Source organism: Melanostigma gelatinosum (genome assembly GCF_949748355.1).
Source record: "Melanostigma gelatinosum genome assembly, chromosome: 6".
Classification (NCBI taxonomy): domain Eukaryota; kingdom Metazoa; phylum Chordata; class Actinopteri; order Perciformes; family Zoarcidae; genus Melanostigma; species Melanostigma gelatinosum.
The window spans coordinates 29,113,756-29,141,723 of record NC_136639.1 but is presented as its reverse complement, the minus strand read 5'-3'; the positions used below and the strand labels follow the sequence as shown (position 1 = coordinate 29,141,723).

The 27,968-nt window shown below is 43.4% G+C and overlaps 1 protein-coding gene across 1 annotated transcript; it reads right to left on the bottom strand.

Moving 5' to 3' along the window:
* On the bottom strand, positions 1 to 27,968 carry pias2 (protein inhibitor of activated STAT, 2; the record flags this gene model as incomplete). Its single annotated transcript, XM_079269916.1, is given in 15 exon segments — positions 1 to 3,749; positions 5,440 to 5,477; positions 5,560 to 5,696; positions 11,398 to 11,578; positions 12,233 to 12,366; positions 15,302 to 15,462; positions 16,558 to 16,631; positions 17,446 to 17,551; positions 17,654 to 17,788; positions 17,881 to 17,971; positions 18,309 to 18,359; positions 18,447 to 18,534; positions 26,247 to 26,385; positions 26,388 to 26,436; positions 27,928 to 27,968. Coding segments are annotated over 15 exon segments (1,644 nt in total). The 3' UTR covers positions 1 to 3,530.

The window sequence follows — 27,968 nt, the reverse complement described above, 5'->3', positions numbered from 1 at the left end:
TTAATCGCGATTACATATTTATATATATATATACACACATATACATATATTATACACATATTGAGACATTGAAGAGTTCACAAAATAAAGGAAACATTAGTTTTTAAAGAATGAACAGTGGGGCAGATGAGGGCTGAATCCACGTGGCTGATTGGCTCGTTATACATGTAATTAATCATGTGACCACATAAAAGCTGTTCTACCGGAACAGCGCTTCATCAACGGTGATTATTTGTCACTTTTAGTGAAAAACTTTTCAACTTCTGTGAATAAAAAAAGAAACCTTTTAATAATCATTTTAAAGAACCACACATGGTACCACAATTCAAAATGATGCAAGTTTACAGATACAGGAAAACAAAAGAGCATGTTGTATTAAACCGTCCTGGAGTGAACCTGGTGCATCTGAAGCAACGAGTCCGTGAACGTGTGTGAGAGGACAAACGCCCACGTGATCTGGATTATCTTTCAAATCCCATGAAGTATGAAGAGTACAAAACAATTCAAATCACCAGCGCCTGTCGTCATTTCACTGAACCGGGACCTGAATGCCTTTTCTTTAACTTATGCTTTACTTACTAAGACTTTGTTCACCAAAAATGATTTAAAAGAATCAAACCGATTTCCTCACCAGTGCTACATCTACATGCAGATAGTTTGGGTTGTCTTTGTCTCTTTCTGTCCCTCCAGTTCAGCCTCTAGAATGTTCTTCAGTTTTCATGTCTCCAGTCTGACATATTAGCACATTATCACAGACTACATTACATTATTTCACTGAAGAGACATATCTCAAAAGCCTGTTCACATAAACCAAGACCATCTGGGTACCACGAGAGCTAAGCCCGCTGAGTTCCTTCATCAACTGGCCGTTGTCAGTTCAGTTGTATTTACAGCCCGATATCACGTGTGCCCCATCGCTGCCTTAAAGGAATACTTCATTTTCACAACTTAATCAAAACGTCCATTTACAAACTCACGCAACTCGTGCAGCTCATCCATTCGTCCAGCTCACTACCTCCCAAACAGATGCATCTCACACAGCTCTTTAAAACACCTGCGCATAAAGTTTGCACACAGATGTTTTGATATAGTTTTGCCGTTGACGCTGCCCCGTTGACTTCAATCTATCTGGATCTTTGATCCTCCGTTCACCGTGGAGTATTCAAGGTGACACGGGGTGAGCAGCCGATGTAAAAATGATCATTGTGCGGGTGCATTCCTTTAACATGGACACTTGAAACTGCCGACTCCATTAGCATAATGTTGGAATTAAACAGATACACTGACCTAAAGAATGGATACGTCAGCCTGACTTTCACATCACCATCTGTTCTTCACTTACAGACACTGATGGCGCGTCAGTATTTTTAGACTAGTGGAGTTTAGGTCCCTGAGATTGAGCGCCCGACGGCCGCACAGTCAGCGATCCAGATAACGTTGGTGTGATGCAGTAGCTGCCCTGTTTGTCCTTCTTCATCTCACTGCTTGCTGTCAAACTGTGAGAAAGCGGGCTTACGCGTAGGAGTTCACACTGAGCGAATGTTCCCATCACGTCCATCCATCCCGAACCAACACATCGCATCAAAAACACACAACATCCAGAGTTGAGAGGAATTACAGAGCGGACTTTTAACAGACGTTAGCTGACGATCAGACCTTTGGCAGGATGAACTTTTCGGATGTTTTACACCAACTTAGAGGCAAACAGACTCTTTCCTTTCACATTATGTTAGAACCCATGAACCGTCTCACGCTAGGCAAAGCTGATGCACACATTTGTGGGAACAATTAATAAAATAAAAATAATAAAAAAACCATTAAAAAAGGTATAGTTTGACATTTTGGGAACTGCGCTTGTTGACTGAACTACATTTACAACTTGATTTAAGCTAACACTGGTTCAGTTATTATTGCTCTGACTAAAGGAACATTTAGGTTGGTGTGACATGAAAGCTGCCCCGTGACAAACCTCGTTTAAGTGATGAGTGACGGCTGTTAGAACCAATGGAAACCTTTGAATTGCTGACCTGCCCTCCATGTCCACAGTCTATCAGTCTATCAGTCCACAAGTCTTTTTCACCGTTCTTTCCCTTGCGTGGCTGTGGTGTGAAACGAGGTCTTGCTGAGAGCGGTGAGTCCGAGCTCTCCCTCCGTCCCTCCGTCCCGACTCCGCTCCGTGCTGAAGCGGCACAGCGTTCAGGCCAACCAGGCAAGAGTCGGCTGAAGTCACATTTACATGTATGTGCAAGTAAACAAATTGGTATAAATGAGTTCAATGTCCTAAATATTTCCAACACTGGAGCAACTGGAAAAAGTATTAGACCTTTATCTTTCTGCCAGGGAGGAAGGGCTATTAAAATACTTCTACACCTATATATGGATAGCCAAGAGACGAGCTCTTCAGGTCATTGTTATAGGGCACGATCAAATACACATTTATTCCCCGTAAAGTGAAAAGGATTGACCAAACCAGGGGTAAAATACCAGGGAACATTTAGCTAAACAAAGGATAAAACGCCACCGGACTAAACAAAGGATAAAACGCCACCGGACTAAACCAAGGCTAAAACGCCATCGGACTAAACCAAGGCTAAAACGCCATCGGACTAAACCAAGGCTAAAACGCCATCGGACTAAACCAAGGCTAAAACGCCATCGGACTAAACCAAGGCTAAAACGCCATCGGACTAAACCAAGGCTAAAACGCCATCGGACTAAACCAAGGCTAAAACGCCATCGGACTAAACCAAGGCTAAAACGCCATCGGACTAAACCAAGGCTAAAACGCCATCGGACTAAACCAAGGCTAAAGTACCATCGGCCTAAACCAAGGCTAAAATACCATCGGCCTAAACCAAGGCTAAAATACCATCGGACTAAACCAAGGCTAAAACACCATCGGACTAAACCAAGGCTAAAGTACCATCGGCCTAAACCAAGGCTAAAATACCATCGGACTAAACCAAGGCTAAAGTACCATCGGCCTAAACCAAGGCTAAAATACCATCGGCCTAAACCAAGGCTAAAATACCATCGGACTAAGCCAAGGATAAAATACCATCGGACTGAACCAAGGATAAAATACCATCGGACTGAACCAAGGCTAAAATACCATCGGACTAAACCAAGGCTAAAATACCATCGGACTAAACCAAGGATAAAATACCATCGGACTGAACCAAGGATAAAATACCATCGGACTAAACCAAGGATAAAATACCATCGGACTGAACCAAGGATAAAATACCATCGGACTGAACCAAGGATAAAATACCATCGGACTGAACCAAGGCGCTACCAAAGTAGTGTACGTACGACAGCACACAAGAATGTATTCCAAATGTTGACGTTAAGAGAACATACCTGGATACAGTTTTTAACATCGTGAAAATGTTCAGGGCATCAAAGTGCTCATGTATACCAATTTGAGTGCTTCTAGGTAAAAAAAAAAAATCAACATGGCATGTACACGTAGTCTGCACTAAAAAGGCCACAGAAAACAGGCCCGGAGAGGTCCAGTGAGATGCGGCTCAGTCTAGTGAAATAATATCCGATATGCCGCTGTCCGCCCCTCCTTCGGCGCCCCCTCCCCCTGTGATGACCCGGGTCTGGTGGATGGAGCCGGCGGCGTGGGCGCTGGTGTCGTAGTGGCTGCTGGAGGAAGAGACCAGGGCCGAGCTGGTGCTGGCTGCAGCCGCACTTTGCATGCTGCTCGTCAGGTTGTCCAGGAACATCTGTGGCCGGTAATGCTGAGCGGGGAAAAACAAGTTACAATCAGAACCCTTTAGTATGTGTGAACTGTTGTACAAGGTTTATATATTATAATATTACAATGTTAGCTTAGCCTAGCATCGACCGATCCGAGCTCCATTGAGAAGACAAGTATTTTAAAAGTTATTATCTTGTCGTCTTGTGGAGAGAACTAACCAAACATGAATTCAGACGTTTTACAAATTACGTAGTTATTTCGGCATCCTTTTTGTCCGTTTATTGCAGTTAAATCAGTTCGTTTAGTTTTCATACACCTGTATGAACACTAAACGAACGGCCTCCAGGGCGATAAGCCACGCCCCCTCTCCGGTGCGTTACGCAAATGACTACAAATGGTCCCTGGCGAGTGAACGCGGCGCGAATGTCGTGATTAACGACGCGTTTGGTGTGAACACTCAGACAACATCAGGATATTCTGATGTGGAATTTCAAATGAATCTAGGTTACCTGCAGGTAGCTACGAACAATATATATACGTCGTGCGATTATTACGCCACTCAATAAGTTGCGGAGATGTTTGAGAAAAAAAAGGGAAAAACAGAGCGGAGCACAGCGCAGGTTGTTGAAGTGGAACTACTACTGACGACCAAGACACGTCTGGTTTAGAACGGAACACTTTACTTCCTGAAAACTGCAGTTTAACAACTTACAGTGAACAGACCGCGCTCTTGCACCCGACATATACGTTAGCTTTTCACTTATCGTTCCTTATTCGACTTCCTGTCTCTTCACAGGAAAATCACTTCCGTTTTCATGCTCTTCACAATAAAAGTAAACATGCGATCAAACAATTTACAACAGAGGAAAGAGCATCGGACCCGTAACGTTGTTCTGAAACATGGCGGAGGAATCAGTACGACCTCAGCCGGCCAAGGTGTGGGAGCATTTCACACTTAATACATTTAAAAAGTGTGTTCATTGCAAGATATGCAAAAGCGACATGATATGGCACGGGAGCACCACGGTGATGATTCAGTTTGTGCGTGTAGTGCAGAGAACAAGTTCTGACGGTCAAACTAATCCTGTTCAGTTTTCTGATTTGTATTTTTCTTTATTTTTTATAAATTATTTATTGTTCTGACAGCTCAGGTCCTTTTTAAACAAAAATATACATATTTTTGTTCACATGTATGTTTTTTGTGTTAGTCCATTTGTTTTTTAATTATTACTTTAACAGCTCAGGGATGTTCAAGGAGCAACCTGTTTGTGCACTTTCTGAAGATCAGTTCTGTTTTTGAATAAAGGGTTGGAAATTAATGCTTTTGTTTTTTTATCCGATTCATCGATTAATCGATTATTAAAATAATCGTTAGTTGCAGCCCTACAATACATACAACAATACATATAACAATGAGGACTGAGCCGTAGAACAACAGCTCCATAGCGCAAGAACTCTACCTCAAAGCTTTTTTATTTCTTCTTTTTTTGTGTGTATAAAATCAAACATTCCTTTCCTTCTTTTAAATGTTGATTAAATTTTGAATAAATATTTTTTGGGGCAGTGCCTCTATAAGCAAATCCCTTAATCGTTGCAGTCCCTCACTAAGAAACAAATTCATCAAACACGGTGAGCCTGCAGTGTCTGAGCAGCGGTCGGAGGCTCTTCCCTGCTGTGAGTCCTGGTTTAACCACGAGACACATCGTGCACAGTGCAGCGATCAAACATACCTGAGGATCCGCTTGAATTAAGGAAAACAAATCCAGACCTGGAGGTAAAAAGCAGAAAACAGATCATTAAACAGTGCCGCGTAGTTCCAGCGCTTACAGTCCCCTCTCACGCTGACTCACTCTGCATGTCTGTCGGGATGCTGGCCAGGGTGGACGGGTGGAAGGGGACCGCATAGTCGGCGAGCGTGGAGGTCAGATACGACGGGTCCAGGGCCTGGACGTTGGGCACGCGCCCCGTGGGCTGGTAGGTCAGCACTCTGAGAGAAGAAGAGTCTCGTCATTCCAGGAAGCAGCAAACGTACAATAGGAGTGTGCGGCTGCTAAACCTGTGCAAACAAGACAACAAGGAACTCGCATAGGGTGGAATGCATCCCGAACTGTATTTGCACCCATTTCAATTTGGTGATATGCATACAATTGGTGCAAAATTGGCCGATTTCTTTGCAAATTCACAAAGATCAGCGCTAATGGCCACACACAGTTACAGTGACATTATTAACGTCTTCAGAGAGCTGTAACTGTTGCGCATTTATAATTGGTGTCTGCTCAAATTAATTTATTTTGGGATGCAATCAGCTGTGTCATGAACAAAATAAATGTATAAAGCTCCCCTGCATGTCATTGTTGTGCCTAAATGTGAACAGCTTCTCTCTTGATGGGGAGACGCACTAATCGTCTGTGCTGCGGTGGGACGGCTGCAGATATATAGTAAACTCAGAAACCCGACTCTCACAGACTGTGCAGAGGAAGTGGACGTAGTCATCGCGACGTAGCCCATCGGTTTGTGGACTGATGTTTTGAAGCCTCGAGTTTGGTGATCCGTCATCGCCATCTTGTTTGTTTCTCAACCAATGAACACAGGTTACCATATCTGGAATAGGGATCAGTGACGTAGAGACACCGTATACTGTCAATCACAGTAAGCCCGCCCTAAAGCATCCCCTGCTTTATGGTCTGTGTGACTCTTAATGGACTATAATGTACTAAATGAACATCATGCTGTATTGAAGAAGACTTGAAACTAGAGATTGAGACATAAACTCATGTTTACAATGTTTACTGAGGGAATAAATCAAGAGAGAAGTAGAGTCATTTTCTATAGACTTCTATACAACCAGAGGAGTCGCCCCCTGGTGGCCACTAGAGAATGCAGGTTGAAGACACTTCGGCATGGCTTCACTCTGCAGAACCGGAGGTTGCCAGTAGGGTTGTCACGATACCATAATGATGACTTGGATACGATACCTGCCATAAGTATCACGATACCGATACTTACGATACGATACCAGAATTCGATACAATACCACAAACACGATACTGGTATATTTATCTATACTAGTAATAAATAAAACATCTGTACGGTTCCCTTTTTTACCAGCTTGTTCCTGTCCAGCTCTTTGAACACTTAACAAATGGCATTAATATTAGTATTAGCCTACAGCAAGATATCAATGAAAACTACAAGGTGCCGTCATAGCATTGATTATACACGGCTATGTAGGCCCACTGTCCGTATCTGACCAGATGACTACATAGTTCCTTCCATAACTATGAGCAATTGTAGAGTTACATAATTTTACAGATGTGTGTTTGAGGTGAAAAAAAAACTAAAGCTATGTGGGATGGGTACATTAAAGATGGACACATAATTAAAGGGCAATTTTCCCTTTTATTGAAAAACAATGAAAAACATGCCACCACATACGATACACCAATACACACACGCCATTACACTCTGGCCAACAACGAGACAGCCAGTCTATGCTGTCTGGCAGAATTGTGAACATTCACACTTGTTGCAACTTGCAACTATTGCACTTGTTTATGCACTTATTACAACAATTTACACTTGTCAAACTATTTGCACACGAACAGCAACACTAACAGTAAACTAGAAAAAGCATTTCCTGCTGAAAATGCGTTGAATGCTGAAAGCTGAAATTAATTGTGAAAAAATTGCTGAAAATTAAGAAATGGGAGACTATCTGTTTGAAAAATGTTGAAGCTCGAAAGCATTTAAACTGCACTGCTGAAAAACATTCTAGTTGAAATGTCTAACTATGGTGTCTGTAGCTGAAAGTATGAGGAAGAAGAAGGCTTTGAAAGTTTAAGTATAACAGGATTTGAAGATTTTCTCCATAGAGATCCCATTCAAAAGAAAATTGCAAAAAGCTTAATTCAAAAAGTTTAAAGATTACAAATATGAAAAGTCAAAGCACCCCTCTCCTGAAAGAGCTGAACATTTTGATATTTGAACAATTTCTGTAGCTTAAACAAATTTCAGAAGTAGTGATATTTGTAGTAATAGTAGTAGAAGTTGTATTTGAAGTAGAAGTATTATTAGTAGTAGAAGTATTAGTAGCATTACAATAAGTAGCAGTAGTGATATTTGTAATAGTAGTAGTATAAGTCGTAGTTGTAGTAGAAGTATCATTAGTAGTAGAAGTATTAGTATTAAGAAGAAGTATTGGTATTTAGAAGAAGTAGTGGTATTTAGAAGAAGTAGTAGCCTAGTATCAGTAGTAATAGCTGTAGTAGTGGTCGTAGTATTTAACATAACAGTAGTAGTAGTAAAAGTAATGGCAGTATTTGAATGAAAGACCTCTAAAGATCCCTAAGACCTGAATGACTATATGAGAGACACAGAGAGAGGGAGAGGAGTGTATGTGCGCGTGTGTCTGTGAGTCTGTGTGTTTATCAACATCACTAATTGGCTCAATCGCAAACACCTGTGTGCCTGAAGCCATTTGAAAATATTCTCCATAGAGATCCCATTGAAAATAAAAAGCTTAATAATTCAAAAAGTTTAAAGGTTAGAAATATAAAATAGCACACCTCTGGTGAAAGAGCTGAACATTTTAATAGTTGAACGGTTTCTGTAGCTTAAAAAATGGAGGAGAAGAGGGGCACGGAAGAAATAGAAGTTGAATAAAGAAACAGGATAACAATAGTTGGACTGCTTAACAGCATTCCAACTATTAACTGAAATGTATTTTGTGATGGACTAGTTAGCGAGTGAACATGTTCTGAAAAAAGAAAAAAAAGAAGTTGGACTTGCTGACAATCGTCATGCACATGGAAAATGTAACCTTTCTGACGATAATGTGCATTGTTTGTCTCATTTTCTGGACAGTTCTTTTGCCAGTTGAATGTTCTTTGCCTGTCAACATGCTCTTCACTCAGCCTGGAACGCCGAGGACTGCAGAGAATGCCTGATGTGCTCAACACTCTCTGATGCACAGCTTGTGGCAGGAATGGACAAGTGCCGTCTGGCAAAACAAGCAAGATTTGGCAGAGTGGCTGAGTGGGTCTTCCACCAGGTCCAGGCTGAGTGAAGAGCATGTTGACAGGCAAAGAACATTCAACTGGCAAAAGAACTGTCCAGAAAATGAGACAAACAATGCACATTATCGTCAGAAAGGTTACATTTTCCATGTGCATGACGATTGTCAGCAAGTCCAACTTCTTTTTTTCAGTCCAGTGGCACTTATTTCTTTCATGTGTTTGTACTGCAGGAATTCACTTTTCAGTTGGTCAGCTGGTTGCAAGGGGTCACTAGCCTCTTCTGACCCCTTCTTTTCAGATTTGATGGTTGACAGCAGACTTTTTAGATCAGTTTTCCTTTTGTTTGCCCCTGCTTGACCTTCCTCTTGCTGCTGATGCTGCTCTCCTGTTCGGACCTGCTCCACTGGCTGTACTGAGGCTTCATGACGTTTTTGCAAAAGATGTTCCTGCACTTCTTCCTCCATTGCAACAAAAGTGTCCTTGAACCTAGGATCCAGATATGTTGCTGTATTAAGGGCAATGTTCAGCTTTGTGTCTTCATATCTTGAGGCAAAGTCTGATTTTATTTGGTCTTTCATGTCACCTGCAATGACGCGTTCTGCATCCCTCTTCTCCAGACAGGAAATTAACTTCCATTTCAGAGGCAGCACAGAGGACAGTGTGGGTACCTTTTCTCCACTTAGCGCATCAGTCGGGTCACGTATCTCTCGAACAGCCTCGAAATGTGCCGCATCAGATGCCACTTCTTTCTGTTTTCTGCCAAAACAGCACAGACAGCTTGTTGCTGTTGACAGAATCGGTCCACCGGGTGGGCTCATCATGAATGAGCTTCTGGACAGGAACATTGAAGATCTTCTGTTTGTCTTTCAGGCTCCTTTGCATTTTATTTGACCTGGAAAATGCAGACAAGGTTGTCCGAAGCCTGGACAAGCTTGTCTTAATGTTGTCCAGGCCTAAAGCCTTGCCCACTGCCAAATGTAGATTATGCCCAAAACAGGGTATCCAAGTGTAACTTTCAAATGCCTTCTTGTTGTTGGAGGCATTGTCAGTAGTTATAGCAGCCATTTTTGACATGTTTAATCCCTATTTTTCACACACCATCTCCTCCAGCGCTTCATGGATAGAATCTGCAGTGTGGTCTGAATACAAAGGAGTACATCCTAAACACCAGGACTGCATTTCCAGGTTTCTGTTACGTACTGGATTGTGAGTGCCATGTAGGCATCAACTGCCTTGCTTGTCCAGAGGTCAGTGGTGAGAGCAAAACAAGGCTGGCATTGAAGTTGAGCTTGAATGACCTGATTGGTCTCATTGTAGATCTGTGGAATTTCATTGTTCATGAAATAATTTCTCCCTGGCATATCAGATTTTCTGTCCAACGCATGCACAAGATTCCTGAATCCAGTTTTTTCGACTGTGTAGATTGGCACCTGATCAGTACAGATGAACTCAGCCACTGCTCCGTTTCATCTCTTTGCATCTTTTGAGCCTCTCTCATATTTCCGCTGGCTTTCAAACACAGCTGGAGGGAACTCTGTCTGTGTTGCTGCTGCTCTGCTGGCATCTGTCTGACTGACTGTGGGAGTGTGGGGGGTGAAACAATGCTTAATTTTACTGCATAGTGAGTTTGATGTTTTCACTTCATATTTTATGTTAATTCATGGAATCATTATTGTTCCTTAACTAAAAATAACATTAATCAGCTGAAGATCCACCCTCAGGCTCCACCAGCATGGAGCCATGTTGCATCAATTGAGTTTCATTTAGTGCACGTTTGTGTGCATTGTGACCTCATGATCATATCGGCTTGTTGTCTAACTAGGCTAAGGCTCCTCGTGTTAGCTGTATATGGGTGAGCTTGGGAGTGTTCATGTTTACCCGTCGTTCTTTGAACTCTTTAAAAGGTTGGGGGTGTCTGCCTGAAAGGTGCTTTGCCGTGTTAGACGTGTTGCCTCACTTTGTCTGAAAAACGTTTTGCAGACGGGTCTCTGTAGGTCAGTGGGCTTTCCTTCACTGTCTGCAATATCGCCAAAGTACTTCCAGATGATACTTCTGGCATCTTGTTTTCCAACAAGCCGAGGACGGTCGGTAAAAGCTCCTGCATGTCTCCCCTGCATCACTCTCTGTGAGCGCTGCCTGTTGCTGTGTGAGCGCTGGGTAGCCCCGCCCCCTTGCATGCCTGCAGGCAGCATGACAGGGAGCGGAGCAGCGACTGCGCTCTGATCGCGCTATTTTAATAAAGTATCGATACTAAAAATATGCAAAATCGTATCTCTTTTAACGTACAGGTACCGCGGTACCTTTTTAGTATCGATACACCGTGCAACATTAGTTGCCGCCTGCTCTCACCCTCACAAATAACTTATTAATGTCCTCAGGTGCATTTCTGAATTTGAATCGCCAAATGGACCCTGAGACGGGAAAAGACAGCGGTTCGTTCATGGTGCCATCAGCGGCTGCAATCCATTCTTTGTAAATTAGCCCCTGAATGTCTCATGTGCAGTGTTCTCACATATTTCACTGGATGATAACGGGAATGGAAAACACCGTGTTGAGCATGGTGGACATTGTGGACATTGTAGTGTGACCGACACATGGAGACGAAATGACAACTTGACAAGTGTTGCTGTGAGGAACACGGTTGGTACACGTGTTCTTCAGAGGCCCACTCACCCCTTCGCATGCATCTCCTCGTTCTTGCAAATGTAAACGCAGCGTTTCTTCAGCGGAGGGTCCGAGTCCTCTTCGTCAGAGGACGACGAGGAGCTTTCCAGGGTCAGATCGATCACGTCGGCCTTCTTGGCGGTGCTGGGCTCAGTAGAATGAGGCGCAGCTGACGACTGGCGTAGAGGAGCTGAGGCCGCAAGATAAAAAGGAACATGTCACCCGCTGCGACAGTTTGGCTCAGTCGTGTGTTGGTGTTTTGGACAGGAGGAAGACGCGGCAGGCTTTAGGAAACACACACAATACTTGTTGGCAACTGTGGCCCAAAATGTGCATCACAGGATAGTTTTGAAGCACAGACGGTAACGCCACATGTCACAGTGTATTCATTTGTTCTGAACTCTCAACAGTAGTATAGATTCTAAAGCGGAACAGCACTCGTATGGCAACTGCATGGTCTAATGTCAACCATACCAAAGCATCTAAATGCTGTATCTTATACTTAAAGTCTTGGCATTAGTATATATATATACACATCTACATACATACGTATATACACACATATACGTATATACACATTTACACACACACACACACACGTGTGTGTGTGTGTGTGTGTGTGTGTGTGTCTATATATATATATATATATATATATATATATATATATATATATATACACACACACATATATATATATATATACATACATATATATATATATATATACATACATATATATATACATACATACATACATATACACATATATACATATATACATATATACACATATACATACACATATACATATATATATATACACACACACACACGATGTACTTACTCTCAATCTTTGGAAGCGACTGCGAGGAGACCTTGACAGCCTCTTTCTTTGGTCTCATGGGACACCAGGTTCCGTCCTCCTGGAACTTGATCTCATCCACGTCGGAGCAGTCGTTCAGGATCTCCAAGAACAACCTGAACAGAGAACATAACTCTTCAATCAAATGTGATCATTGTAGGTTCCTCAGCTTCTGATCCATGAACCTGTTGTCAGGTCCCAAAGCTCTCATGACCATGAGCGACCAAAGACTTCAAGTTCTCCTGTGGATTTCAATATGCATGAGGATGAGGAATCTCCAAGTGGGTTACACTGACATTGTAAGTTTCAAACCCTACATTTACTCTTCCAGTCAAGTTCTCTTTGGCCAGATTCCACCTTCAGTAGTGGGTCCGTCTGACGTTCAGATCTACTGAAACACATGTTGAAAGAACTGCTTGACCCAAGTACCAAAGGCCCTGGTTCACAACTATAATGCTTCAATGTTTAAATCAGAGGTCTTCAACAGGGGGTCCCTAGGGGGTCCGCGGAGGTACTGCAGGGGGTCCGCGAAATCTTTGGTTGATTAGACAATTAAAAAAAGAAAAGAAAAGAATATTCTCTCTAAACATGAATGTGTCCATTATTTAAATAGTTCAGTACTGTATGAAAGATAACAGGTATCTTTATGCATGTCAGTGCCACTAACAGGCCATCACTCATTTTCGTTTCCACATTTATGTTAAAAATGAAAACATCAGTGTGAATGGCTTGTTTGCATGATTATCATGCAATTGACAGACGATGTTGATATTGGCTTTGGTATCAGCTGACCTCTCTACTCACTGTACCTTACACATGTTTAACATCAAAACATGAATATATGAACCCAGGGGCGGACTGGGGGAAAAAAGTGGCCCGGGAGTTACTGTCAGACCGGCCCACTCAATACACGGCGCGCTGCCCACTCGATACACGGCGCGCTGCCCACTCAATACACGGCATGTATTTCGCCGGTCTACGGCGGCCATTCGCACCTCCGCCGGCCCCGCCCCGACCGCACGCGCAGACCGCGGTTATGGAGAAATGTTTTTAAAAGCACCGTAGTGTCCAGCCGTGCTATGGCATCCTCGGATCGCGAGGAGTAGTATAATGTCAGTTTATACTGTTGATACAGTTTTCACTGATTATTGACTTTCGGTGTTAGAGTCAATTGAACGTGTTCTGTGAAGCATATAATATAGTCGGGCCGGCGATGTCAGAGACCGGCCCAAACCCCGTCGGCCTACCGGGGATTCCCCCGGTATCGCCCCGGTATCCCCGATGGCCAGTCCGCCCCTGTATGAACCTGTGTATTATTTGAACAGCTTAGTATTGAGCCGAATCCAAGAAAGAACGCCCGGATCAGCCCCGATACCGATCGGCTCGAGTTAGCTAAAATAAATAGAACTAAACTCTAAACATTTATGAAATAGATTTCATATCAAAATGATTCATAGCCACCATGAAGCAAAGTAAGAAGGTTGTGATTCTTGTAGGCAGAGGACAGACCAGCAGGATGCTATCGACCCAAAGCGGGTCAACCGTTGTATAGCCTAAGCTACTGCTAGCTGTTGTATGGAGCTTCCTTTTAAGTGAATTTGAGCTCCTTCAGGTAAACGGTCTACGTGTCTAGTGCTTTTATTGTGAAAGGTAGGAACAGAGGGAGGGGATGTGGTCTGTGCTGCCTTTGTCGAGGTTAAAAGTAGTCACAAAGTCTGCCTTATCTCGGTTCAGAGTACGGAGCCTCCCTGCTGTGGTATACTCTATCGAGATATATAGAGAGACAGACAGACAGAGACAGAGAGACAGACAGACAGAGAGAGAGAGACAGAGACAGACAGACAGAGAGAGACAGACAGACAGACAGACAGACAGACAGACAGAGAGAGACAGACACAGACAGAGACACAGACAGAGAGACACAGACAGAGAGAGAGAGACAGACAGAGAGACACAGACAGAGAGAGAGAGACACAGACAGAGAGAGATAGACACAGACAGACAGACATATATATATAGATAGAGATAGATAGAGATGGATAGATAGAGATAGAGATATATAGATATATAGAGATAGATAGAGATATATAGAGATAGAGATATAGAGATAGATAGATAGATATATAGAGATAGACATATAGAGATAGATATAGATAGAGATATATAGAGATAGAGATAGATATATAGAGATATATAGATATATAGAGATAGATATATAGAGATAGAGATAGAGAGATATATAGAGATATAGATAGATATATAGAGATAGAGATATATAGATAGATATATAGAGATAGATATATAGAGATATATATATAGAGATGGATATATAGAGATATATATATAGAGATATATAGAGATAGAGATAGATATATAGAGATAGATATATAGATATATAGATAGATATATAGAGATAGATATATAGAGATAGATATATAGAGATAGAGATATATAGAGATATAGATAGATATATAGAGATATAGATATATAGAGATATAGATATACAGAGAGATATATACACACACACACACACACACACACACACACACACACACACACACACACACACACACACACACACACACACACACACACACACACACACACACACACACACACACACACACACACACACACACACACACACACACCTCTCTCTACCTATCTATACACATATATATATACACACACATATATATACACACACACACACACACACACACAGATAGATAGAGATATATATAGAGATAGAGATATATATATATATATACACACACACACACACACACACAGACACATTCAGCACAGTGTGATTGGTTCACGCCTTCATTCACGCTGTGGAAACTCTAAAAGAAAATGACTTTGCATTTTTACCACTTAACATTCACATTCTGTGCTCGTGACAAAAAACAACAATCGGAACAAATATATATTGACGTGCAAATGGATGTCAGGAGAAAGAACCAAAGCGCCCCCGCTGTGTGAAAGCCTGAACCGTGCATTCCGTCATGTTCTGAAGCACCACCGAGAGCAACAACCGGCTGAACTGACCCATCGATGATGAGGCTCTCGTACACAGCCTTCTTGTCGCACACGGGACAGATCCAGGTGGGCTTCTTCTCGTTCATCTGCAGGTAAAGGGCGGCGTCGAAACACTGCAGATGAGAGCAGGTCACCGCCCGGCACGGCGCCGTCAGCCGCATCTTACCCAGCTGGGGGAGAAAAGGTACCGAGGTCAGTCAGAGATAAAGGGATCAGGAAACCGGTGGGTTTGCATTCATGAAGTAACACGTACTTCAGTACGTCACCGGCAGATATGGAAACGTGTCAAACTAACTCATGTTATGACACCGTACATAAGCACTAGTTGTGTTCCGATAGCTCAGCGGAGCTAGCGATACAGCTAACGGTGAGAAGCGAGCGTTACCTTGTTTGACAATTAACGCTCGCTGTGTGTTAGTGGACATCTGGGGTCGGGGTAAAAAACAAGACCACCAGACAAAAGAGTGTCTCTGCGTGGCAATACTGTATGGACACACAGACCCCAAGTCTGGTTGTTTATATGATATCAACTATTTATAATGCTTCTCAATCCACGAGATGGTGCTGAGTTGAGTCATTGGGAGAGTTGGTTTAAATCAAAGATGTGTTGTTCAGTCACAAACACATTTTGCTGCAATAAAAGGATTGAAGTGGAGAAACAGACTAACCGGTAGTTGAATAAATAATGAATCGCAACAATTTCACACCCAATGGGAATGATATCAAAATGCCATATTTTAAAATGTATTTAATGTAACAAACGCACACATCTGTGGAACATTAAAGGAATACTCCACCCCTAAAACCACCATCTGTATTAATCGGTATCAATCGCTCACTCTGTTACCTTGAAATCTTGTTTTTCTCGCATGACTTCATGGTTGAAAAATTTTAATTAAAAACGGAGATATTATGGATTGAAGCAAATGTGGGCCGCTTTTAATAACATAAACTATATCAACACATCAGTCAGCAAACTCTCTCCGTATCCAGTTGGATGCTTCCCAAACACCTGACTGTTTATAACACAGTGCATCAACAGGAGCACGCTGCTGCTGGAGTGCTACTCGTCCGCGTGCTGTTGTAAACGTCACCCCCATTAACTTGAATTCATCGAGACTTTTCTCCGTTTTTTGGATCCTCTGTTCACTGCGGAGGCATGGTCTTTTGTTCACCAAACGCGTGAATTTGTGGCTTTATTTCCATAATTATGTCAAAAGAGCCAATAATCGTGAAAGATGGCACACAGAGTTCCTCTCATTTACCGGGCACATGAGTGAGACTCGAAGGCTCGTTGTAGCCACCTCGCTGTCTGGATCTGCTGTCAGCTTCTCTTTAACTGGAACACAGGGGACAAGAGGAAGAGGAGCGAAGAAAAGGAAAGATTAAAAACAACCAACTAGAAGAAGAGAACCAGACATCACGAGGGCCCACGCCGCGCTGGTGGGATGGGATGCCCGGAGGCACAACGCAGCTGTGTTCACATGTGTGTCGACGTGACTCATCAGATATAACTCCTGGTCAAAAGTAACAGTGGTTATGAACACATTTCGTCATAATAATAGTCCCCGGTCATGTTTTGGCGCTCACTCTTCCTACCTGGAGTCTTATTAAAGAATAGCCGGACCCAAACTACCCGAGGTCATTGCCAAACCTCAACCAAACGTCTCTGCCTCAACCAGCTTGGCAGGGCGGGTCTCGCCATAGCGAGCAGTTGGGCTTCACAATGACACGTTTAGCTGGCTAACTGGCTGACGGCTGCCTCCTCACTGGTTTGGACCAGTCGTCCCACCTAGCTGTTCGAATTGGATTGAACACACCGTTGTATTCGATGTGGGCACACTGAGTCACCACCACCTCGGGAGGTGGTTTGGCCGATCGGATTACAATCCTACCCCGGGTGCATTTCCTGAAAGCATTCCAACGCTCGGTGTAGGAAGGTAAAGGTTACTGCAGTGCATATGAACACACCGTCCTGTCGCCGGTGGAACCGGATTTTCCTGAGTAACCTGGTGTATCCAAACACACCGAGCTGTTCTTTAGTTCAGGTGAATGTTTTGGATTTGTAAAGACCTCCAGTTACGCCGTCTACTTTGAGGTTAAACCTCTCCTGGGCGACCCTGAGGTGTCATGGTGGTCTACTGTGTAGTTACTTAGTGCTCTGGAGTGGTCCGGGTTTCTGATGCCCTTCATCCTCAGCCTCTGCAGGAGCAGCGGTGATGTCAGCTGCCTCACCAGGTACACGGACATGGAATAGGTCTGAAAACACAACGGTCGGGTTTCTGTTACTCTCCCTGAACATGACGTCCAACTCAAGCACGGGGAGAAGAACAGAAAGAGAAAGGAGGTTGATGTTCTCACTTTGCCAATTTCAGGTGCCCATGTCACTGAAATCTGATTGGGAACCGCGGAGGAGAGTCGGACGAGGGAGGTGATGTTGAGAGGTCTTCCTGGTCTCTTCTGCTCCACGCCGTTTTTTGGTGGTGGTGCATAACCCTACGGGAATAAAATGCTTTGTCAGCGTCTTCATGGTTGAATGAATGATTGGCTTCTTACTGGGACTGTTCTGGAGTGAAACTAGCACTTACTGGCAAAGGAAAAAGTTTCCCATTAACCTTTATACAAAGACTGTTTGGGTAGTTATCCTCTTGAGGGCAACTTGTCTCTGACAAGCAAAACCTGACAACACAAAAAAAAAGGATTTAAGAGCATGACTAGAAAATTATACGTTAGCATATTTAGCATTTCTAAGCACCAGAGTCCCTTTGAAAAAGTTCATATTTTGCTGCAGCAGGGTCAAGCATTAAAGATAACTATGAATAAATAGCCAATCTTCTCTCTGTCTCATTTACTAATGTCAGTAATAAAGAAGAATCCGTTTTAAACTGAGACTCGTTCATGACCAGTTGGAGGTTCCTTTGAGTAACTAATTCGATTTTGTTTTCTTTTAGATTCTAAGTTGCAAAGAATCTCAAGATCTATTATTGACGGGACGGAACACTCTGAACGTTCTCACCTCAGCTGAATCTGAACCATATAGTCCCGTCTGCCCCCTGGTAGGAAGTCCCTGTAAACACACAAGGTTGACCACACTAAACACATGGAGCACTTACATCACAGACGTGGGGGTGTTCGTCTGTCAGAAAGGTCCTACCTGGATATGCATACTTCACGAACTTGCTGTGGCGTCAAGGCAAAGATGAAATACTTCTCTTGGTGGTACCTCTGTGCAGGACTCGCTCCTGAAAACACAAATGTTGACCGTTATTGCCATTCGTGAGATAACCTAAAATACCATAACTCCAAATACACACACAGCATCATGTGTGTCCTTTACATAGAGCACAGGGCAGACATTTGTAAATGGTGAATCTGCATTAATGCCCATCATGTGGCATCACAAACACTGATTGTGTTCAGGATTTGGTCCGTTACTAAAGACAGTGGCGCTTGGAGGACATAAAGCTCTACGGTCAATTGACAAAACTCTGCACAAGCAACTGTGGAACACGATGGAAGTGCAACATCCAGAGAACTGGGTCTGCAGCACTGCGTTGCGTTTACTCATGCCACGATCATGTTCTATGGTAGGCCTGTCACGACAACTAGGCCTGATCGTTTTTAAGTTATTGTCTTATCGTACCATATATGGACACTGCCCCCCCCCCCTCACCATACTCAACAGCACCGTGTCTGTGGTGGAGACCTTCAGGTTTCTGGGATCCACAATCTCCCAGGACCTGAAGTGGGCCCCCAACATCAACACCATCCGGAAAAGGCCCAGCAGAGGTTGTACTTCCTGCTCCAGCTCAGGAAGTACAACCTGCCTCAGGAGCTGCCGATCCTGTTCTGCTCTGTGTGGTTTGGATCGGCCACCAAACAGGACAGGAAGAGACTACAGTGCAGACCGATCACATCCTGGACACAAGCTGTTCAGCTCCTCCCCTCTGGTGGGCGCTACAGATCACTGTACGCCAAAACCACCAGACACAGGAACAGCTTCTTTCCACTGGCCGTGACTCTGATCACGTGATCTGAACGCGTGAACGCAGCTTGAGAACGTTCCTCAGACCGACATCTTCCACAACACTCACCTACAGTTTGTCTCCACTTCTCTGTAGCGTCTGTTAGCTTGTCTTGCTTTCGTTCATCTAAACTTCTCCCACACGCTGCATCAACGTATTCTGAAGACTTCCTCCACCGCTGCCAGTGAGCAACGCACTTTACTAATAATAATTTTTAAAAACTGCGTTAACGCGCGATGAAATAATTGTCGGCATTAATGAATTAACGCGATAACGCGTTAACTTGCCCAGCACGAGTAAAAATGTAAAGATTGTTCATTAACAATGTAACTCCCTATCCTGTACATTTTGGGTATGATTCCATTGAACGACAAATGTTTGTTTATCTGAGGCGTCCATATTTGTTTGGTTTTCAGTCACTTCGATATAACTAAGTGTCAGAGTTTCCCTGTCGCAATTGCAACTTGGAAGTTGACGTGAAAGCAGTGGCAGGCCTGCATTTGATACCTGGGCCTTCTGCTGTCCTACTGAGCTACGGCTGTGTTTCTACACGTGTTCGTATTAAACCGTTCGGTACGAGGCTTACCAACCGAACAATACGTTCCAATAATACTAGTGCATTTGGAAATGCATTTTGGGTGGACTGCTCTCACGTAGGAGACAACGGGCTGTGACCTCTGAACCCGGAACAAGAACAGAAACAGCTGCGGCCCCGCGTGTGTTCAGGGAGGCTAAGCTAACTAGCTTAGCGGGGCAACAACAGCAGTTATCTGTTCCCTACTGATTCAACAGAGACTCAAACGTCCGGAATAACCTGACGATGACGGGATGCTTCGTCATTAACGGACAAGTCAGAATCAATGTAACTAACACAATGAAGAGAACAAACTCACAAGAACCAGTCACACATGTTTATATGACAACAAAGCAACAAATCAATCCAGCAACACTGCAGCGCTACAGCACGAGCCATTCATACTATCATATTATTCATAAAAACGACACCATAGACAAATGAACTCAGTAGTAACGTTACTGCTGAAGCAGTTCACTTACCAAAGCTGCTGTTCACTTAAAGACAAAGTCCATCCTCCTTTCTTTGTTAAAGTCAGTAACTCACTAATCTGTCTCTCCTCCTTCAGCCATTGAGTGTTAAGAAAACACAGCAGGTAAAAAATAACAGAATCTACAGCAAGCACAACACTAAACATGTCATAACTTCTCTTACATACGTTTCAACCTGAACTCTTAGTGAACACTAAGACCTGCTAGCTGGCTTTCTGTTTGACAAAAGTCACGCTGGCTCGCTGACCAATCACGGCGCACGTTAATGCAGACGTACTTAGAGGCTACCTGAGTACCACTGACACGTCAAAGAATACGCCCAACATGTCAAACTAAAGATCTGATTGGTTGAACACTATGACAATCAACAACATCGTCCCCATTTACTTAAACTGCAAAGTCTACCTAGAGGACCTCGAGCCTCTCTCCTCACATAGAGACAGAGACATTGATGTCTCTTGACCTTGATGAGAGTGGAGTCGCTTTGCTGCTTGCTCTTGCCTCTGCTTGCATTTTCTTGCTTCAATTTGCCAGATATATCACATATATCTTGCCAGATATATCACATGTATCACTCTTCAACGTTTGAGTGAAGACAAATCCAGAAAGTCGTCGAGCTATTTGGATTGTTAGCTAATGCTAACTAGCAGCTAAGCTAAAGCTAAGTAGCAGCAAGATGCCTCCCTTCTCCACGGACAACTACTACAACTTCATGCAGAAGATTGCAGTCTTGGAAACAAAAATCCACCGACTGGAAGTGAACGTGGCGGTAAATGGGCTGTGTGGGAATGATACCACTTCACCATGGACTCAAAACACTGGACAAATGCTAGCTAAGACACAGCGAACTAGCACCACCAGGCCTACCAAGAAACAGGAGGAGAGAGCAGATAATGAATCTTCAAATGGTAGTCCTCCCTCGAACTCTCTCGGTGCAAAGCCGAAGAGAAAATATGTGGGAGGACGACTAACAGGCAGAGCCCAGCGCCCTGAGATTTGTGATGCGACTGGCTGGCCTGCACTAGCACACTGGCAGAACTCCTCCTCAACCCCTGCACCCAGACGGACAAAGCCAACGACAGCTGAGAAAAGTAAAACCTGCAAAACACCTCCACAACAACCAAGCCTACAACTTCTAAACAGATTTGCTCCATTGTCGCAGGATCCAAAATCAACTGATGACCTGGATAAGCAGCTATCTCCTCAAAGCAGGGTAAGAACTGAGAGTCAATGTGAGAGTAAAAGGCCGCAGGCAAAGCTAGTGACTGGGCCTGAGACTCTGATTGTTGGTGACTATGCTGTAAAAGATGTCAGAAAACTGTGCAGCAAGAACACCAAAATACTCTGCTTTCCGAAAGATATGGTCTCTGACATGAGAGACAAAATCCTGGACATCGTGGCTGACTATCCCACAGCGAAAAACATCATGGTGCATACAGGAAGCTGTGATATTGTGAAACATCAGTCTGAAGTTCTGAAGCGAGACTTTATTGATCTGTTAAACACAGTCAGCTCGGTCAAGGCTGAGGTGTTTATCAGTGGCCCTCTTCCACCAGTCAGAGGAGGAGATCAAGGATTCAGCAGGCTGTTTGCACTGAACAGATGGCTGTCAACTGCATGTACTGACCATTCAGTACATTTTATCAACAATTTCTACCTTTTCTGGGAGCGCAGACATCTTTTTACAGCGCATGGAGTTTGCCTGAACAAGTCAGGGGTAAAACTGTTCACCTCAAACCTATTTTTCTCCCTGCGTCACCCGTCTGTCCCAACTGCCAAGGACAAGACACAAGAGGAGTCTAAACACAAGATAACCACACAGCATCGCCATGGAGACCTTACGGGAAGGATGCCCCCGCCTATCGACAGCCAAAAGGAGGAGTCTCCAACCTCATCATCAGGGACCGCCTTCGCCTCCGATCTCCCACTTTCCCCACCCTTCCTAGACGAGGAGTCTTTACCTCCCTCCCCAGCACCTACTTCCACCCCCCAAATTCCATCCAGGTCCCTTTCCTCTCTCACACTCTCCCCATCCTCCCCCCACCTGGAGTTCACTGACCGCATGAAAGAGCTGGTCATTGCTGGAACCAAACACACTCCTCTTCACACTCCCCGACAGCTCTACAACCATCCTCTGTCTCCCCTACCTGATGGAGGAAATAATTGATATCTTCTGGGTCCAGGCTACAAGGCTAATGACACCAATGACTCTCTCCAGGAAAAGTCGGGGCCCTGTATGCAGCTAGCCGTTTCAATTCCTGTCCTGCAAGTTTATAGAAAAAGAAAGGTGAGGCTGCGAAGAAACAATAGTGAACATGCAAACTTATCAAACTTAGCATACATTCCTCGTCAGCCTGTCCAAATAAATTGGGCAAAGAAAGCTTTAACCACATTAAACTTAGCTTTATTAAATGTCAGGTCTCTGTCAGGAAAAACATTTTTAATCAATGATTTTATTATTCGGCACAAACTGGACATTTTGTTTTTAACTGAAACTTGGTTAAATCAAGACAACAGTGCAGCTGTTCTTATTGAATCAACACCTCACAACTTCAGTTTCATGAGTGAAACAAGAGCACATAAGAAAGGAGGTGGAGTTGCTGTTTTATTTGATGATTCTCTTCAATGCAAGCAGATGTCCTTTGGTCATTTTGGTTCTTTTGAATATGTGGCTCTGAATTCCACTCAAGCTTTATTCCTAAACATTTACAGACCGCCTAAATACTGTGCAACCTTCTTTGATGAGTTTACTGAACTGATGTCTGTAATCTGTATTGATTTTGACTGTGTTGTTATTGTTGGTGATTTTAATATCCATGTTGATAATCCCCAGGACAGAGAGTCTATAGAACTATGTGGTGTCCTTGATAACTATGATCTGACTCAGCATGTGACAGGACCCACCCACAACAGGGGGCACACTCTGGACCTAATCATTACCAAAGGTGTAAACATTTCCAAGGTTGCTGTGACTGATGTTGCACTCTCTGATCATTTCTGTGTTTTCTTTGAGAGTGCAATCTCCTTGCACACAAATGTCCAAACCAATGTTGTGACAAAGCGTTACATCTCTGAAAACACCAGTGAACTATTTATTCAGAAGTTCTCCTCCACACCAGCCCTCTCTTGCCTCTCAGTCAATGAGCTTGTAGATGGCTTCAATTTTAAAGTTAAAAATATTATTGATGCCATTGCACCCACTAAAGTGAAGGTTGTCTCGGGTAAGCAAAGATCTCCTTGGAGAAATGCTACGCTGGTCAGAATAGAGAAACGAGAGTGTCGGAAAGCTGAGCGCAGGTGGCGAAAAACTAATCTCCAGGTTCACTGTGACATCTATAAAGAGAGACTTCGCAATTATAATTTGGAACTTAGAAATGCAAGGCAGTCATTCTTCTCTGACATCATAACCAAAAACAAGAACAACACACGCGCCTTATTTGCTACTGTCGACAGGCTAACAAACCCTCCAGTGTCGGTAGCTGCTGAGCTCCAATCCACCTGGGCATGCAATCAATTTGCCTCCTTTTTTACTGACAAAATTCAGAAAATTAGACAAGCAGTCAGTGCCTCCACATCAACCACAGGATATGTGTTGTCCCGATCTCTGAATAACATCCATTCAAATATCATGACACAATATCATTCAATCGACCGTAGAAGCCTAGAAGACATTATACAACATCTGAAGTCATCCTCCTGCTGCTTGGATATTCTACCAACACACTTTTTCAAAAATATTTCAAACTGCATGACCACTGATCTCTTACAAATTGTAAACACATCCCTTCTCTCAGGTGTCTTCCCAGCCCTAAAAACTGCAGTTATTAAACCACTCCTAAAGAAGGTTAGTTTAGACTCCGCAACGATGAAAAATTATAGGCCAATATCAAACCTCCCATTTTTAAGTAAAATCATTGAAAAAGCGGTTTTCCAACAGCTGACCAACTTCTTGGCCGTAAATAACTGCTTTGATGTTTTCCAGTCAGGCTTTCGACAGCACCACAGCACTGAAACTGCTCTTGTTAAGGTCTTCAACAACATCCACTTAAACATAGACAATGGCAGAAGTTCAGTCTTAGTGTTACTGGATCTCAGTTCTGCATTCGACACGGTCGACCATGCCATACTCCTAGAAAGACTAAAAATCTGGGTGGGACTCTCCGGCACAGCACTTAACTGGTTTGAATCCTACTTGAAGGGCCGAGAATACTTTGTGTCTGTAGCTGATTACACATCAGAGCTGACTAAAATGACATGTGGTGTTCCCCAAGGTTCAACACTGGGGCCTCTTCTGTTCAACATCTACATGCTTCCACTAGCTCAGATTATGGAAAACAACAAAGTGTGTTATCATAATTATGCAGACGACACACAAATCTACATAACTATGTCACCAAGGGAATATAATCCCATACAAGGGCTGGGTAACTGCATTGAACAAACCAACAACTGGATGTGCCAGAATTTTCTTCAATTAAACAAAGATAAAACAGAAAGTAATTGTTTTTGGTACCAAGGACGAACAATTGAAAATCACCGCTCAGCTTCAGTCACTGATGTTAAAACCCACAAACCAAGCCAGAAATCTAGGTGTAGTTATGGATTCAGACCTCAACCTGAACAGCCATATCAAGACAATTACAAAATCAGCCTACTATCACCTGAAGAATATATCAAGGATTAGAGGACTTATGTCTCAACAGGATTTGGAAAAACTTGTCCACGCATTTATCTTCAGCAGACTGGACTACTGTAACGGTGTGTTTACAGGTCTCTGTAAAAAATCCGTCAGAAAGCTGCAGCTGATTCAGAACGCTGCAGCTCGAGTCCTCACTAAGACCAGGAGGGTGGACCACATCACTCCAGTTCTGAGGTCTTTGCACTGGCTTCCTGTCCAACAAAGAATTGACTTTAAAATACTGCTGTTGCTTTACAAAGCACTGAATGGTTTAGGGCCAAAATACATCTCTGATCTGCTGCTACCTTATGAACCATCCCGACCCCTCAGGTCGTCTGGGACCGGTCTACTTTCTGTTCCCAGAGTCAGAACTAAACATGGAGAAGCAGCGTTCAGTTTTTCTGCTCCACATATCTGGAACAAAGTCCCAGAAAGCTGCAGGTCTGCTGAGACCCTCAGCTCATTTAAATCAAGATTGAAGACTTTTCTGTTTGCTGCTGCCTTTAATTGAACCACATTCAATTAATATATTAATCAATTTCCTGCATTTCTGCATTTTATTACTGCATTTTATTTCTTACACTGTTTTTTAATGTTTTAATGAATGTTCTTAATTGTTTTTAAATCTCCTTTTCTTTTGCCTTGTGTTTTGATGCTTTTAATGGTTTTATGTGAAGCACTTTGAATTAGCTTGATGTTGAAATGTGCTATACAATCTGAATCTGATTGGATAAGAGCTCTACTTAAAACAAGATGTGCTGTAAGCAGAGCAACAGAGGAAGACAGTAGCTGTGCAATGAGAACATAAGATAATGGGAAAAAAATATAATACATGGTGTATTTATGAAAAATAATTAAATGATAAAATAGCTATAAGCTTTTGATTGTGTTTCGGCCAGCAGAGAAGGCTTAGCTGGCCCTGACGGCCCCCCACTGGAGAAAGTGATTTACAAGTGGGAAACTGATATGAGACATGTGCATTGTGTCGATGAGAAATTTCTTGGCTGGCTGTATAAAAACAATTTTACACATTTGAAGGCTTTGGGTTTGTATACCAGGACAGTATTGTGTTGGAAGCATGATATTTTCTTATCATACTAAATCTCAGAAAAGTAACAAACCCAGCCCAAGTCATGACATGGCTCAGATCAGTTATTCTTTACAGGAAAGAACCACAAGAACAGACCTAGACTGGAAGGCTTGATCAGGACGTCCAGCACGTCGTAGAAGGGCAGCGGCTTCATCTGCACGTCGGGGTGGACGGGGGGGATGAGAGGGGCTGGCTGCTGGAGATTCATGCTGCTTTCGCTGTGGTGGTGCCACACGCGGCCGCTTCACCAGTCAATGGGCTGAAGTCTGCGTTACAGGACTGACTCCTGCAAACAGAGATGTGAGAGTTCACCACAGCTACCCCGTTCACATTCGAGGGCAACCATGACTTCATGTTGGCCAACTACTCCAATCCTGGAGTTTACAACCAATAAAGCCCAGTAACACTTGAAGCTCTGCCACTCTCAAACTTGATACCATCCTGTGTGACACAACGCAAGGAATGGGTACGTTAAGACATGAAGCATCCCCGCCAACCAGACACCACGGCTGAGCACTCGCACTGACTCAGTCTAATGGAGATCCACCAGAGGTTAGTTAGTACATTCCAGCGATTATGACAACGAGAGATGAAACAATTACTTTTTGTCAATGGAGTCTTGTGTATTTGGCAAGAGTTGTAACTGCTGTTTGTGGTTCAACACAAAGGATTTTATTGTTGAACAAACGGGTCCAATGTGTTACATGTTAGAAGTCAGATACGGTCAGTGGTAGAACAAGTGCTTGTGATGTGATGTTCACTTTGACCTGTAGGCTTCCTTTAGCTTCTATCTTTATCTGTTTAACCTTTTTTCACCGCTGAGTCAGTTTGACATCCTGGATATATCAGAGATATTATATAATGCATATCGTAGACGGTTCTGTGTGCTTCTCTGTGGAATCGCCTTTTGTTTTTCCAAAGATGAGATCCTATTTCTTCAGAGGGTTTCTGTCCACACTAACTGGACCTCTCCTGGTGTTGTACTGGATGAAGTTGACCACCAACTCATATTCATTAAGTTCAACAAATATTACAAAGCGTTCCCATGTAACGAGCCAGTAAACTCCATTAGCTTCAGATGTGATCAGAAGTGGTTGTAGACAGACTACCGGTCCACAGACAGACGCGTTTAGAGACGAGTCCACGTCCAGTCCTAGCGGCCGGGTCTCCGGTCCCCAGCGTCCCCGGATCAGTTGACCTCACGTGCGATTAACGGCGCACAACAGCACGTTAGCAAGCTGATGCTGATCATCTACGGAGCGCTGAGCTTCGTGCTTGTAAACAGTTTGTTGACGTGTGAAAGTAACGTCACAGTTTGGACACTACACAATAATACAAACAGGAAGTAAGTTATTAAAGCGAAAAATCAAACCGGCTTCAGAAAGCAGTGTCGCTACATAAAGGTGTGATATTAAAGACAGTTACGGGTGCATCATCGCGTTATTAGCTGCATGTCATTTCGTGCAGGAAACAATGACTGACGTGGTGCTTAGCAGCTCTAGACCCGCGTTCATAGTCCATGTATGCGACAGCAGAGACTGCTGTAATAGTTGGGTTTAAAATACAAGGCAGTCATGGTTTCAGCGCGCTAACAAGGGACCCACTAGCAGCTGTTAGCATCGAGGCTAACTGCTCTCTCTCTACCTCTGAGCGGCACATTCCCGACTAGCGAGAGCCGTCAACGCAGAGCGCCACGCATCGACCGGCCCAGCGTATCGGTACATGTTGCAATGTGCACAGAAGTAAGACACGGGCAGTGTTGTTCTCTTTTGCCTACCCGAAACTCTCCACTCTCCGCCATCTTGTTGTTGCGGTCAT